Genomic DNA, 15,702 nt, shown 5'->3' with positions numbered 1-15,702 from the left:
CACTTAATTTTATTGAATAATTAATCTTTATAAAAAATTTAGGTTCTTCTATCATAGTCCTGAAACTTAAATATGTAACTTTATGTTGGACCTAATAATGGCTGAAGAGATGATTGGAGAATTTTATTATGATTGATAGTAAGTTTAATCATTCAAGACTTTAGATGTATAAGTCTAATAGTGATGAAGGTTGGTTAAATCAGTTAACTTACCCTATTAATATATTAGTCATATAATTTGTTACTGATATTTCATAAAAAATAAATAGCTAATAAGTTAGAACTCAAATGGTATAATTTTTCAATATTTATTTAGAGGTTAAAACATTATTAGTACTTTATATATATATATATATATATATATATATATATATATATATATATATATATATATATATATATATATATATATATATATATATATATATATATATATGTTACTTTGACTTGTATGTGACACAATAATAATAATTATTAGTTTTAATATTGATTTTTTTTTATCCTCTCTTTATATCATAAACACTAATATGGTATCAGGAGCCTTTTTATTGATTTTTCCTTGATTTTATTTTCTTTATTATCCCATGTATATTTTTATAATATATTGCTTAAAGAACTCAAAAGACATTATCAATTAAAAAAACAAAAAAAAAAGGTAGGAGGAGCATAGTAGCCACAGCTTTCAGCTGCCAATAAAAATAATAATTAAAAGATTTTTTTTCGATCCTCTCCTCCTATCATAAACATAATATGTTCTTTAATTCTATTTTCTTTACTACCACATGTATATTTTTTATAATGTATTGATTAAAAAGCTCAAAAAATATGATCAATTAAAAAAAATCAGAAATGAAAAAAGGTAGAGAGAACATAGTAGTCCCAGCCCCCAACTCCCCCAACTGCCAATGAAAATAATAATTAAAAGAAAGCGTACAACTACCTAAAATATTAATATATCATTAATGAGTTGTACTATACGATACATCTTTAAAAATAAGGAAACTTAAGAATAACTCAAACGAGATATTTTAAGATTGAATAACTAATCTTTATTCATATATAAGAAAGGTTTATGTTCTTCTATCATTGTCAAAAGTTTAAATGTAATTTCATGTTCAACATGATGAAAATTGAAGAGATGATTAGAAAAATTTTATTATAATTGACAGTAGATTTAAATTATTTCGATGTATAAATTTAATAGCAATACAAGTTAATTAAGTCAAATTAAATTACTCTATTAGTACTTAATTACATAATTTGTTACTAATATTTCATAAAGAGTAAGTAGTTGTTACTAGCCTTTTGTATAAATATATAGTACTCTTTTATATGACATAATAATAATAATCATTAGCTTTAATATTGATTTTCTTTCCTCTCTTCATATTATAAATATTAATATGGTATCAGAAGCTCATTCTTTTAATATTAATTTCCTTTCCTCTCTTCATATCATAAACACAAATATGATATCAGGAATTCGTTTTTTTTTTTTAATTATTGATTCTCTTTCTTCTCTTTATAAATGGTATCAGGAGCTCACTTTTTAATTCTTTTTTTTATTCTATTTTCTTTATCGTCACATGTATAATTTTTATAATACATTAGTTAAAAAGTCAAAAAACATGATCAATTAAGTTACTAAAAGAAAAAAAAAAGTTAGGAAAGAGAATAATAATTTCAATCCCATAAAAAATAATAATTAAAAAAATGTATAACTAATTAAAATATTAATATCATTCATGTAAAGTGTACTAGTCGTCCTCAAAATAAGAAAATTAAGGAGATGATATTAAAATTTGGTGTTTACATAAATAAAATTTATTATCTAACTATTAAAAAAAGATAAAAAAATAATTTTAAATTTATAATATAAAAATAAAAAATCTTAAATAGTTAAAATTTATTAAAATAAATAAATTAGGTAAAAATTTGACCTAAATATAAAATACCATAGAATTGATATTAAAATATACAAGGCTAAAAGGTATTTAATTATTGTGATTGTTGATTCATTCTTATCATATGTCATCTTTTTTCCCTTAACTTGTAAAGTTTACATGAAAATGAGAGGGATATGTTCTAAATTTTAGATTAATTTTTTATATAAATAAATTAAATATTTTATTTATTAATATATATAATTTAATATATATTTATAAATATTTTAATATTATTTATTTTATTTATAATATAAATGAAATAATTATAAACGTATAACGGAATAAATGTCACCAATTAGTACTAAAAAATAAGCGATTTTTTTACTCATTCTTTGAAACAAGCGATCTCTTCGCTATTTTTTTATTTATTTCATTAATTACACATTTTTTTTTCAAATTTAAATTAATCTAATTTGATCTATAATTTAATTTAAAATTTTTTATGTACTCTTTTTGAGTACTAATTCAAATAAGTTAGTTTTAAGAATATGCTAATTTTTAATGGATGATTTCAAATTATTAATTCTAGTCTTTTAGATAATTTCTTTTATCAATAATTAATCCTTATTTATATATAAAAAAAGGCTTAAATTCTTTCATCTTTGTCTAAAAATTATAAATGTAATTTCATGTTCTATTTGATGACAGTGAAAGAGATGATTGAAGAATTTTATTAAGATTGATAATAGGTTTAAACCATTCAAGTATATTAGTTATATAATTTGATAATATTGGTATTTTATTTTTAATAAATTTGTATTTTGTATTAAATTAAATGTGTGAGCGAACTTTTTACTTCCTGTGATTGTACCAACTATAGAAAAAAATTGTATCCAAAAAAATTGTCATGAGTCATATCATACCTATTTATAAAAGAAAAATATAAGTAGATATGATATCCATAAACCAAATCACATATAGTTGCAATATTACATTAGAGGAATATATTAGGATTACACTATAAAAAAGATGATCTAGTGTTGGTTCAAACACAAAATGCAAAAAAGATATTAATTATTTAATTTTTGTCGTGTATTAAGATTTCCTGGAATCTCTCAACACGAAAGGGGAAAATGAAACTAAAATTTATGAAGACAAAAAGTGCTAGCTCCTCAACCATGGACTGATTTATTTTTATTATATGTCAGCGTTTGTTTCCCTTATTAGGTTTTCAATATCACAAGCGATGTAAAGGTGCTCTAGATCTTAATAATCTTACGGTGGGTTGTACTTTATATTTATTTATAGGTTCAAATTCCATAAATTTTTATCACTTTATTAATGTTTTTATGTACTTTTTTATTTTTAAAAGTTAGTATTGAATTTTTATATATAAAAACAAAGCGAGTAAATTCTTATCAACATTTTTTATTTAAAAAAAACATAAATATTTATTTTTTTTAAATAACTTACCATTTATCTTCCATCAAACATAAAAACAAATATGCGAAAGAATGTTCCGCTCTTTTTTAATAGCAATCTTAGTAAAGATTAAAGTATAAAAATTCAATTACAAATCTTTTAATTATAAAAACTACTTAATAATAAAATCGAATAGAATATTTAATCCTTATTTATAAAAAAAATGGCTTAAGTTTTTTCGTTATTGTGTGTATTTTTTTTCGGTGACTTTCGTTATTGTGTGTATGAAACATATGTATGGATGTTACTGACAACTTGATTACCCATACCTTCATTCGCCGTCTACAATAACGCCGTTTGGTCATACTTAGTACTATTGTCGTGGTTTAAAAAAAAAAAAAAAACTTTGGCAACAAGTTAATTAATTAGATAGCAACTTGCTCTGGCTCCAAGGCTATAAATAAGCACATGCATAAGCAAAGATGAGGCATCCATCACAAAGTAGAAACTAACTAATTAAGGAAATTCAGGAGAAAAACAACAGAGAGAAAGCAGCAAAGCTTCACAAGTAGCGATCAAAGAAAAGTGAGATTATAATATTACCTCTCTCTCTTCACCTTGTTCAGTTATTGGGGTTATATATATATATATATATATATATATATATATATATATATATATATATATATATATATATATATATATATGTTAATTGTTCAATATCTCATGCTATTTATTTGTAGATTATCAATGATGTTTGAATAATATATAACCCCATTTGCATTATTATTGCAATTTACAAAGTTTTCTTCTATGAGACTGTGACGAGGATTAACAATGTTTGTGCAAAGTCTACAGCCATGACAAGAACTTCAAGAACTATATAAAGTTATAAACAAGTGTTTTTTTTATTATATTGTTCTTTAATATATAGTACTGCATTGCCCGCGTTGCCAGAGTATTTATCTAATGTAATAGTCAGAATTAGTATCTGTTATAATTAACTTTTGAAAAACATTGGACAACTAATAAAATTTATTGTTTTTAATTAATAATTAATTATTAATATTTAAAAATCTAAAATAAAAATATATTATTAAATTATTAAACTAAAATAATTAAATTAATAATTAAAAATACTAAAAAAAAATAAATTTTACTAACTCTCTGATATTAATTTTTTACTTTCTACAATATTTATTTTACGGTAATCCGAAAGTGTATTTTAAATACAACGTGATATATATTAATTAAGTGATGCACAAAAATTCTGAAAAATAAGTTTATAGTTAAAATAATCTGCATTGATTTTATCATTTTATGAGTAATTGCTCAATCCAATTTCTATTTATTTTAAAGATTAATTAATAAGGTGATTTCTGTTCTAAAAAAGGATTTAATCCTTAAAAAAATTATTTTAGGATAATATGATTTTTTTTGTTTAAAAATTTATTAAATAATAATAAAAATTAGTATTGTAGAATTTCATTTGTAATTTGTGGTGTTTTAAATTTTCAGACACTATTAATAAATTTATTTTTAAAAATTTTTTTTCATTAATGATCATTACCGAAAGTGACATCAAATCCAATCCTTTTTACCTTACAGGTATAGGTTTCTGCACATAACAATATTACTTTTTCTATCTTTTGAAATTAATTTGCTAAATTTAAGTAATTATGCTTATAACAAAGTTTATAAAATTTTGTGAATTATAATTAGCTTAAGATGTTAAGCTTTTTACATTTAGTTTATTTCATAAAATATATTATGGTTCCAAAATAAACTCGTAAAAGTTGAGATTTTGTTAATGTTAAAAAATTGAGAAATATAAAGTCTTATGTAAAATAATTTATAAATAAATATATTTTAGCCTATAATTATTTTTATTATAATTTTTAAAAAATAAATATAAATATTTTATTCAAAAATGTTAATAAACTCCTGCAACGTTAACTCACTGACGGGCGTAAAATCTAGTATATTATAGTTGATTCCTTAGAGCATGCATATAGTAAACTGTATTAAGTCAACAAGAAGCAGTTAAATTAAATATGGAAGAATGGGGCAAAATTTACGTTAAAATTAGATAAAGTAGTAAATCTGTATGCTGGTGTTAGAATTTTTTTTTTTTTATATATATAACATAATACTAACATTTAACTTTCTAAAATAAAAAGTTTAAAGTTATTCGCACCAAATAAGATAAAAAATCCAAATAATTAAAACAATATATATGGCTATTTACAAGAAGATAATCTATGAAAATATGTATTATGTTAAAAACAATATTATATGGTCAATAAAATGTATTTTTTTATTAATATTTGACTAATTTTAAATATTAAAAACTAAATTTTAATTGATAAATACTAAATTTTAAATTTTTAATAATTTTAACCTAAAATGTTAGCTAATTTTAATAAAAAAATAACATTAATATTTCTCATAAATAATTAATTAAATATTATTATTTAATCACTTTTAACTATTAATAAATTAAAAATATCTAATCACATTAAAACAAACTCACGAGCAATATAAATAGAGGGATGACCGGATGGGCATCTCACATAAATAAAAATAGAAACGGAGTTAGATAAAATATTAAAAAAAAATAAAAAATATTTATACAATAAAATAAAATTAAAATAAAATTTTAAAAAAAATTAAACTGGAATTTATATATAATTTATATATAAAAAATTAAAATTAGGAAGTTCGTTGCTCTCCTTTCCTTTCTTATAATGTAACTCCGCCCCCGGAACAAAAGCAAGAGAGGAAGAGGACTCAAGGTTAGGAGATTGAAGTCAAGTAGGCTTGGGGCTCACCGTTGCTCTCCATGCAGCGGAGACGTCCCTAAAAGAAAATTTTAGGGTTTCAGCAAATAATCATATTAGACATACATAAAAATTAGTTATTAGATAAAATATATATTAAAATATAATAAAATATATATTAAAAATTATTTTAAATAATATATATTTATATATAAATATATAATAATTAATTTTAATAGATAATTTTGGTATCTAAATATAAATTTTTTTCTGGCAAAAGCAGAAGAGAGAACTAGAATTGCATAACCTACACTTATATTACCATGTATTTTACTATTAAATTCATATTATAAATAAAATACTTTATTTGTTTTTGAAAAAAATGTACACAAAAATGGTATATATATATATATATATATATATATATATATATATATATATCATTCTCAAAATCAGATCTATTATTATCGGTACCTTTACTAACTGATGTATAACTATCAGAACAATGAAGCATCTTCAAAATATTTCCAAAACAAAGAATGGCGGGTTTGAGAATGATGATGAGAACTATAATGCTGCAATGCCGGTGAGCCCTATGGCGCATTATTTTAATAGCTCTGCGCTAAATGTGTTTGTTCTCTGCGTTTTGGAGAGCGAGGTTCCAATAGACGACTCAAAGGCCATGCAACTTCTTGAAGGCTTGTTTCTCCCCCTCAACCCACGCTTCTCTTCTATCATGGTAATATAGTAATCTAACTACAAATTTATTAGCTATTAATGCAAACAAAAATGCTATTTATATACTAAAATCAGTCACTAATGTATTTTGTAACATCCTAACTTTTAGCACGTCATGATCGTACCAAAAGTAAGGCGTTACTGACTTGTTTTCCTTATTTACTATTTAATATTGAGCCTTTAGTTCGATTTCGCGTTTCAATTTTTAGGAAAAAGCTGAAAACTTTTGTTTCTATTTAATTAAAATCATATATCAAAGATCTCCAAGAAATACTAGTATATAGTGTTTAATAATAATAAATATCATACAAAAGAATTCAAATAAAACTCAGTTACAACTCCTATCTCTTTGTATAAAATAAAATCTTAAATAACAAGGGCGAGAGAATTCTATGAAAGTAACTCAATACATATACTTAATTTAAATAAAATTCATAATCGCTCGCAGCTTTAAACCGAGTCTCCGAACCTCTGTCACTGAAAGGGTGGAAGATTTTGGGGTGAGAACAAACCACTAGTTCTCAGTATGGAATGGGAATACGTAAAAGTAATGATTAACATGCAAATAATTAACTTTACTTAATAAAACTATTTTCTTCTTTGTAAAACCTTTGGAAATACTTCTTACTCTTACTTCATATACTTAATTACCTTCTTTACTTTTTGAACTAAAAACAAATCCCAATTCTCAGTCACCTCAATACACCAACTAATAGCACAAGAAACAAATCAACACACAAACAAATTGCAATAAGACAAACAAGTTAAGCAGCACAATCACAAAGAAAATATAACAAGTAAAACAAGATCAAATGCAAATGCGCAATCAATATGATGCATGTCTATCCTAAGTAGGCCATGAGCTCATGCATCGGTTGTCTACCCGCAACCCGACGTTACTCGGAGTGAACCCCAAATATGGTCCCTTTACTGTGTCAATTAGACACCTTGGCATCACAGTTACCCGTGTCAATTAGGCCTCATTATAATAACATTTCAATGTGTATCACAGTAAGGAACAGTGCTATCAATTAGGCGAATATTCCCACATTAGCAATCTCAAGCTATCAGTTAGGCAGGCCCATTCGCATTAGCATTAACAATCTTAGGCTATCAGTTAGGCAGACACTTCCGCATTAGCACTCGGCACAAAGGTCCATTCAATATAATTCTCAACTTTTATTCCATTCCTTGTTCCTCATTTTTCTTTCTTCACTTATATCCCTCAATATCATTGTCTTTAACTTTAACCTTTCTTAGGGGCAACTTACATTCCTTTTCCTTTCCTAAGTTTGTCTAATCTAAAACCATGTTGGTAAGGTAATTCTAGAGATCTTAATCTTTTATTTTAGTTAGGTTTTACTGAATTTGGATTAGAATTGAATTTTATACAAGCTTTAAAATTCTGCTGTTGTATTTACAAAAATTAGAAAAACAGACAGCAGCCATGTTTTTTATAAATTCCATAATAATTTCAATTCTAATCCGTTCCTTCTAAATTTTGGTGAGAATACAATCAACATCCCTAAATTTCAGAATCCACAAGTTTCAGGTTCATATCACTTCATTTGATTAATTAATTATCAATTGGAAGTGGAGCCCTGTTTTCATAAACCAGTTCAGAGTTTCCAGCAATCAACCAACCTTCCAAGTAACTTATGTAAGTCTATAAAATAGATATAAACATGAAACTTGTACTTACATAGAATAGACTGATAGATCTTTAAAATTTTTTTAAAATAAACTCAAAATTCTATTTAAATCAAAAGTTATAGTGTCTGGAAGTTGGTACTGCAGAACCAGAAAACCAGAAAAATCTACTGCAACCACTAAACTTTAAAAAATGATATCTTCCAAACCACTTGGTCAAATTCCTTAAAATTTTTATGGAATATTCAAGACACACTAAAGTTTTACAAAAAAATAGTTTCATCTAAAAATTAGGTCTGAACTGCTCCCAAAAAGTCATTCCTTCTGTTGTCAATTATGCAGTTTTTTGTAGAATCTGCACAAAGTATTTCCAACAACCTCATATACCAAATCCTATATTCAAGCCTAAGATTCACCTAAAACCATAATTTTACCTTTCTTTTGCCTAACTAAAGTTGCTAGCATAATCAACACAGCTCTAAGAGTTTATATTCATTAATTTAGGCTCATCCATAACTCAAATCCAACTCCATTCAACAATTATCAATACAACAATTTCTTCAATAACTAACTCATCATCCTTCAGTTCAACAAGTAACACTAATTTAATCACCTTTCATAGTCACAACTCAACCAATTCATCAATTAATCACGCAAGACATTTATAAATTACTTGCAATTACTCCCTAGACTTCAATGGCATTCATAAATTTAAACAATTAATTTTAAAATAAATCCCCTACCTCAATGTCACAATTAAAAGAAACCGGAGGTGGGATTATGATGAGGCAGCTGGCTGGACCACTACTAGCTATGCAACAGTTGTAGTCAAAATAACAGTGGCATTGCACCCCAACACAACCGGAACAGCCACAATATTAGCTCCCACAACAGTGATCAGGTTTGCAGAAACGGAAAATTCGAGTCCAATGGAATTGAAAATAGAAACGGCTCTGGAAATTCAAAGCAGAGCATAGACTAAAGTTGAATCTAACAAGAACAAGCACGTTAACAAGATATTTGCAGAATAGGGCGTGTAATTGGAGCAGAGATAAGGGATAAAGGTTAAACCAGAGCAATTGATGTTGAACATAATTGGAACCGGGCCATGGCAGCAGCGGCTCTGGCCCCTTCCTCTTCTTGCGTGCAGTGACGACAGCGGTGGCTAGGGTTTGGCAGCGGCGATAGGCAGTGACGACGAGCTTCAGCCATGACGAGGAACGGCGGAACAGCGGCGTTCTTCTCCCCTTCTCCCTGGCCGTTCGCGTCTCTTCCCTTTGAAGCTCATGCCCACAGCGGCGACGATGACAGTTCCCTCAACGGCAACCAGATCCGACGGAGCTAACAATAGCAAGGCAGTTTGACGGTGATGGAGGCGCGACGGAGGCACAGCGGCGCTACTCTCCCTCTCCTCGCAGGAGCTCTCCCTCTCCTCGCATTCGTCTTCTCCTCTGGTACGCGATGACAGCAGTGGCTCGGTGGAACGGTGGCGACGGCTCCACGACGGTGATCTAGGTGCGACAGGGTGCGGAGGAGATGCGGCCCTCTCCCCTCTTCTCCCTTCTTGCTCGTTCTCTCTTTCCATCTTCTTTCTTCCCTCTTATTTCTGTGATTCGTAGTGTGTGTTTTGAGTTGATATTTTTGAACTCTGTCTATGTGTATATCTGGAGAAGCTAATAGTAGTGGTGAGTGAACATGGCTTTTAGAGAGATGAACGAGTGTGGAGAGGAGTTACGTGTGTGGTTTGGATGAGAGGGGTTAGTCAGTGAAATTAGGGTTTAGAATTGGAAATTTAAGTTTTGAGTAGAGTTTTAATTTAAAATTAAATTTAATTAATATAATTAATTTTAAGAATATTATTTTATTTTTTAAATTATAAATTATTTGTAATTAAATATTTTAATTTAAAATTATAAATAAATAAATAATTTTTTTTTAATTCATAATATTAATCAAAACTTTAAATATTTCAATTTAAATTATATACAAAATTCTCTTTCATCTCCAATTACTAAAATTTTAAATTTTAATTAAACAAAAACCATTAATTTTTGTAAATAAAAAATATCTAATTATAATTAAAATTTATATAAAACCAAATTAATTTAAACATTAAGTCTCTTAGTCTTTTTAAAAATAGAGTCATATATATAAATATAAATAATTTATTATTTATTTTCTAAAAATCTGAAATCTTATATATTTATGTATAAATACACGTATGATTTAATTTATTTTCTATATATATATTTATATTTTAGTATGTATTTAATATTACTAACTAACTTTAATAGCTGATTTTAGTGTACATGTAATATTACACTAATGAAAATTATACAAATACTAATCATTATTAACCATGTCGCTTTACTACATTTAAATACAAAGCATGTAATGTGATATATATCTTAATTTAATTTCTCTAAGAAAGTAAGCTTTTCATTAGAGTAAGGATGTAGTAAGTCAACAAAACATATCTTAATAATTATGACCTATAAATTAGAGAAGAAGAATGCTAAAGGTTAGCAACTTTTGTAATTTGTAGCCATTAAATAGTCATTAATAATATTATTAATAATGTAAAATTTCATTCAATGATAAGTGATTATTTACTTTTTTTATTAGTTACATGCTAAAATTTAATAAAATTGCTGGCTCCATTTAGAGAATATTATAATAAATAATTGGATATCATATAACATAACTATTAGAGGCAGGATTAGAGTCTAGAGATATCTATTGTAAAGCTGGAACACTAAACCGATTCCGGCAAATAAGGGCGCAGAATGACAAATCTTCGCAATTATTTAGTTCAGCTCATGAGATCTGGTTGGATCTGACTCATCGATTCGAACAGCAGAACGACCATCGAATTTAAGGACTTCGCAAGGAGCTTATCAACTTGAAGCATGGTGCGATTTCTCGATTTTTGCAATATTTCGCCAAACTCAAGTGTCTTTGGGAGGATATATCTCTGCCACTTTAGTCCAGTTCTGCGTTGCACGAGAATTTCTTGCTCATGCTATGAGAAGTATGTTTTGGTGCTTCTAATGGGATTAAATCCTGTTGATGCGTCCCTTACCAAACATCTTTGAAGTTTTCTCGTTTTTAACGGCTTCTTCTCTGTGAGTAATACTAGCGTTCGCACTGAAGAATAATGCACCAAATCTGCAAGAAGGGACAAGTCTTTATGTGCTAACAACTTGTAGTTTATTTGCTAGGCCATTTTAGAATTGAGATTGGGTGAATTTAATTCAATTTTTAAAATTAGTTCTAGATATGAGAAATAATGCTCAACTTTATAGAGAGTTTATTCTTAATAAAGATGGGATTTAGAATAGGCCATTTAATAAGTGTTACAAATTGCAAGATTATCCACCAAATTGCGAGAAGCAAGGACATGGAGTAGTAAGAATCAATGATATCCAAAAAAATAAAGTGAATACTACCACGAAGATTTTATTATTGTCTTCGTATAAAAATGTTTTTTTTTATCATTAGATGATGAAATATATGGTTTGATTTTGATGTCTTATAAAAGTATTATTTTTTTTAAATGTGGCTAAACAAACAAAATACACTTTTAACACAAAAATCTTCATAAAACGATGTTTTTAACATCTTCATTTGAGTAGTTGCCAAAAAATAATATGAATAGTTATCTCTCTAACATAATTTTTAAATAAGAACTTCTTTTTATTTATTTTTTTTAATTCATTAAGGATAGAACTTAAGGCTTTTTAAATATAAAATTCTGATATTATGTTATGATATCATATTTTTTTAAAAATTAAAATAATAAAAAGAGATAATATGAATGGTTATATCTTTAACAATGTTAATATATATTATTAAGATATTAATAATACTAAAGAGACCAAAAAAATTAGTTAGAATTTTTTCTTATTTAGCATTTATTAATTAGTATAGTTTATTATAATAAGATAGTCTTCTATCAAAAAACAGAAATAGACAACTAGTCAATAATTCGAATGAATTTAACAGATCGAAGGGAAGAAAGGAAAGAAGCAATGGAAGCCGGTTGAAGTGAATCTTAAAGAACACATCAAGGTTCCAATATTTCCAAGATCCAACAACCCAGCCAAACTATATGATGATGATTTTGATGAATATCTGACAAAAATAGCTGGTCAAGAATTTCCACAAGATAAACCACTTTGGGAAGTACATATAATTAAGTATCCAACAAGAAATTCTAAGGGTGTTTTGGTTTTCAAGATGCACCATGCTCTTGGAGATGGATACACCCTAATGGCCTCGTTGCTTTCATGTGTACAAAGAGCAGATGACCCTTCAATTCCCATAACCTTTCCGTCAAGCAAAAAATCAGCGGAATTAGATGACGATGACAATAGTAATATTAAGATGAAATCCATGCTTAAGAAATTACCTCAAACAATATTTTCGGTGATTAAAGGTGCATCTGACTTTGGGTGGAGTGTGTTGAAAGGTAATTTGCTTGTTGATCATGAATCACCAATTAAGTCAGGGCATGAAGATGTGGGGTCTAGACCTATTGCTATCTCAACTGTCTGTCTCTCTGTGGATAGCATCAAAGAAGTAAAAAATAAGCTCAAAGTGGTAACTCATTTTCCATTCTCTTAATTGTCCTTTTTTGGCGTCTCCTTTTATATATCTATACCCTTGTTAAATTACTAGAGACACTGAGACACAAGTATACCAAGAAGGGTGGGGTGAATCATTATTTTATATCACCTGAAAAATTGTGTTTGACAAAATGATTCTTGAATTTAAAAGAAAAGTTTTAGGTGATTAATATTTTTTATTTTATTTTATTTTATATTTAAACTAATACCAGCTAAAACTCGTAAGTCTTAAAAAACACGAAGAAACTTATAGTAGTAGAAAAACTCCTTTCTTGCTAATTGCTATGAGGTGTAAAACCCTTTCCTATGTTTTTAATTTTTGTTTTCTTTTTAGTTTTATGTAAAATTTATTTTCCAGTTGTTCTCTCTATTGAACTGTTGTAAAATGTTTTATTTGCCTGCTGATCTCCAAACCCCTGCCATAATCGCCACAAAGTGGCATATAGTGGCAGTTTCAAAATAGATTATTATTAATTCTAACAGATCTTTTGTAATGATAAAAATATGAATTTAATTTTGATGTATTATTATTGTAAAGTAGTTTTACACCTCCATCTAATTATGTAATGTTATATAAATAAAAATAATTATTTTTTACCTTGATCGCATGGATGATCATTTACAAAAACAGATGTGATTACAGGATGGTGTGAAACATTTTACTCTCACTACATCAAAATTAAACTAAAAGTATTGACTCCTAGTATTCTTCAATTTAAAAAGCAAACTCATGTTTCTAACATATCAAAATTTTTTACAAAATCCATTGACTTATATTATTTTGTTGCAAGTGTGAGTAGATCAGTTGTCTGGCTGCCATTTTTTAAATTCATGTCCCTCTATTGAAAATTGAGTACTTATTAAAAGAATCTTACAAAATTATTAAATTAATAATAAATAAAAATTTAAATAGATACATGTCCAATTCTGATTAGTGGGACAAGATCAATGAAAACATGATAGTAGGACAGTTATTTCCTTCCGCTATTAACTGCTTATGTGACATGGCACGTTAGGACAAAGGAGCCACATGTTTGTTTTTTAATTCAGGGTCATTTTGTCAAACTCAATTTTTCTCGCACCAAAATTATTGTCTTGTACCCTACAAAGAAAAGCTAAGAATAATTCACCTTGTTTAAAATTTTCTAATTAATTATTTTGTGGAGATTATGGATAAACTATAAAGTACGTAATTATTATTTCATTAATATTCGCCTATATATATTATTTTATATTATAATTTCAGAGCATAAATGATGTCCTAGTGGGCATGATTTTCCTTAGCATTCGGTTATACATGGAAGCAAAGAATGAGGAATCAAGCAAAGCAGATGCAACAGGATTAGTGCTGCTTAATACAAGAAGAATTAGAGCTTACAAGTCAGTGAAGGAGATGCTTGATACTAAAACCAATTCAGGGGCTTTATGGGGAAATCAATTTCAATTCATGCACGTTCCTATTCCCAAATTGAGTGACCATTCCAATTCATTAAACCCTCTTGAATTTGTTTTGTCAGCCAACAAAATTATCAATAGCTTGAGAAATTCTCTGGCAATACCACTCAATGGTGTGCTTTTAGGCTTGGTTGATAAAATCAAAGGCCCAGAGGTTTGTATTTAGTACCCTCAACTATACTTCTTATTAATTTACACATTGAATTTGTTTATAACATTTTCTAGCGTTTTTTAATCCTAATTAACTTTGTCCTAAGGCATTGATTTCACCCACACATTTTTTTAGAAAACATAATATAATGTTACTCAAAATAATAAAATCTAGCATGGAAATAATTCTGGGAAGATTTTTAACAAAGGTTTTTCTTTTTATGGAGATAAAGTGACTATATTGTGTTGTGAATATATAGGATATATATCTTATTTATTATAAGCTCGATATCTCAATTGAACAAAATGGATTTATTTAAAAATAGATTATCACACTTCATAATCATAGTAAGCAACATTTCTAGTTTTTTAATAATAGAGAATTTTTTTTATTCTTTTTATGTATACTTATTTAAAGACTGTCGTTTTAACAAATATAACATTTTTTTATCCCGAACTATATATATAAGATAAAATATAAATTTATATTTTGAGTATAGAACTTCCACTCAATGAATCATCTTATTAATGATTATTATTACTACCCTTCGTATTAATTAAGATTGGGTTAGTTCATCAGGTTGCAGCAAAATATGTGCACAAAACATTGGCAAATTCAAGCCTTAGCATCTCACACATGGTTGGACCAGTTGAAAAAGTGGCTATTGATAATCATCCCGTCAAAAGTTTTTACTTTATGACTGTTGGTTTACGTCAGGTGCATGCACATCATACATCTATTTATATAATTAATTCTGTAGAATATGTTGCAAATATACTAATTAACCTTTTGTTTTCAAAATTTGATGCAGAGTCTCACGGTGACAATATTAAGTTACATGGGGTATTTACGCATTGGATTTGGAGTAGAAAAAGAATGGATAGATGTACACCATTTGATTTCGTGTTTCGAGACTGCCCAAGAAATGATTCTGAATGCTGCAAATAAAATATAATCATGTTTTTTCAGCAAAGAAAAACTATTCTATATATA

At 27.1% G+C, this 15,702-nt stretch overlaps 1 protein-coding gene and 1 long non-coding RNA gene across 2 annotated transcripts; one reads left to right on the top strand and one right to left on the bottom strand.

The window, feature by feature from the left end:
- Positions 1-6,592: 6,592 nt before the first annotated feature.
- On the top strand, positions 6,593-15,702 carry LOC112707132 (wax ester synthase/diacylglycerol acyltransferase 6). Its single transcript, XM_029288734.2, has 5 exons — positions 6,593-6,826; positions 12,481-13,077; positions 14,350-14,712; positions 15,289-15,426; positions 15,521-15,702. Exons 1-5 carry the CDS (start codon positions 6,593-6,595, stop codon positions 15,662-15,664), a joined length of 1,476 nt encoding a protein of 491 aa, XP_029144567.2. The 3' UTR covers positions 15,665-15,702.
- Positions 7,088-10,239, bottom strand: LOC140174842 (uncharacterized). Its single transcript, XR_011864790.1, has 3 exons — positions 9,547-10,239; positions 9,219-9,428; positions 7,088-7,302 (listed from the first exon to the last, which is right to left on the bottom strand). It is a non-coding gene; the product is annotated as an uncharacterized lncRNA (long non-coding RNA).

Source organism: Arachis hypogaea, chromosome 8 (genome assembly GCF_003086295.3).
Source record: "Arachis hypogaea cultivar Tifrunner chromosome 8, arahy.Tifrunner.gnm2.J5K5, whole genome shotgun sequence".
Lineage (NCBI taxonomy): Eukaryota > Viridiplantae > Streptophyta > Magnoliopsida > Fabales > Fabaceae > Arachis > Arachis hypogaea.
Note: the sequence above shows the minus strand (reverse complement) of the source record. Positions and strands in the feature narration are given on the sequence as shown.

Coding starts and splice junctions, on each gene's coding strand:
- LOC112707132 (XM_029288734.2), top strand. CDS start 6,593: ATGAAGCATCTTCAAAATATTTCCAAAACAAAGAATGGCGGGTTTGAG. Junction 14,713..15,288: donor ATAAAATCAAAGGCCCAGAG/GTTTGTATTTAG, acceptor TTAGTTCATCAG/GTTGCAGCAAAATATGTGCA. Junction 15,427..15,520: donor TGACTGTTGGTTTACGTCAG/GTGCATGCACAT, acceptor AATTTGATGCAG/AGTCTCACGGTGACAATATT.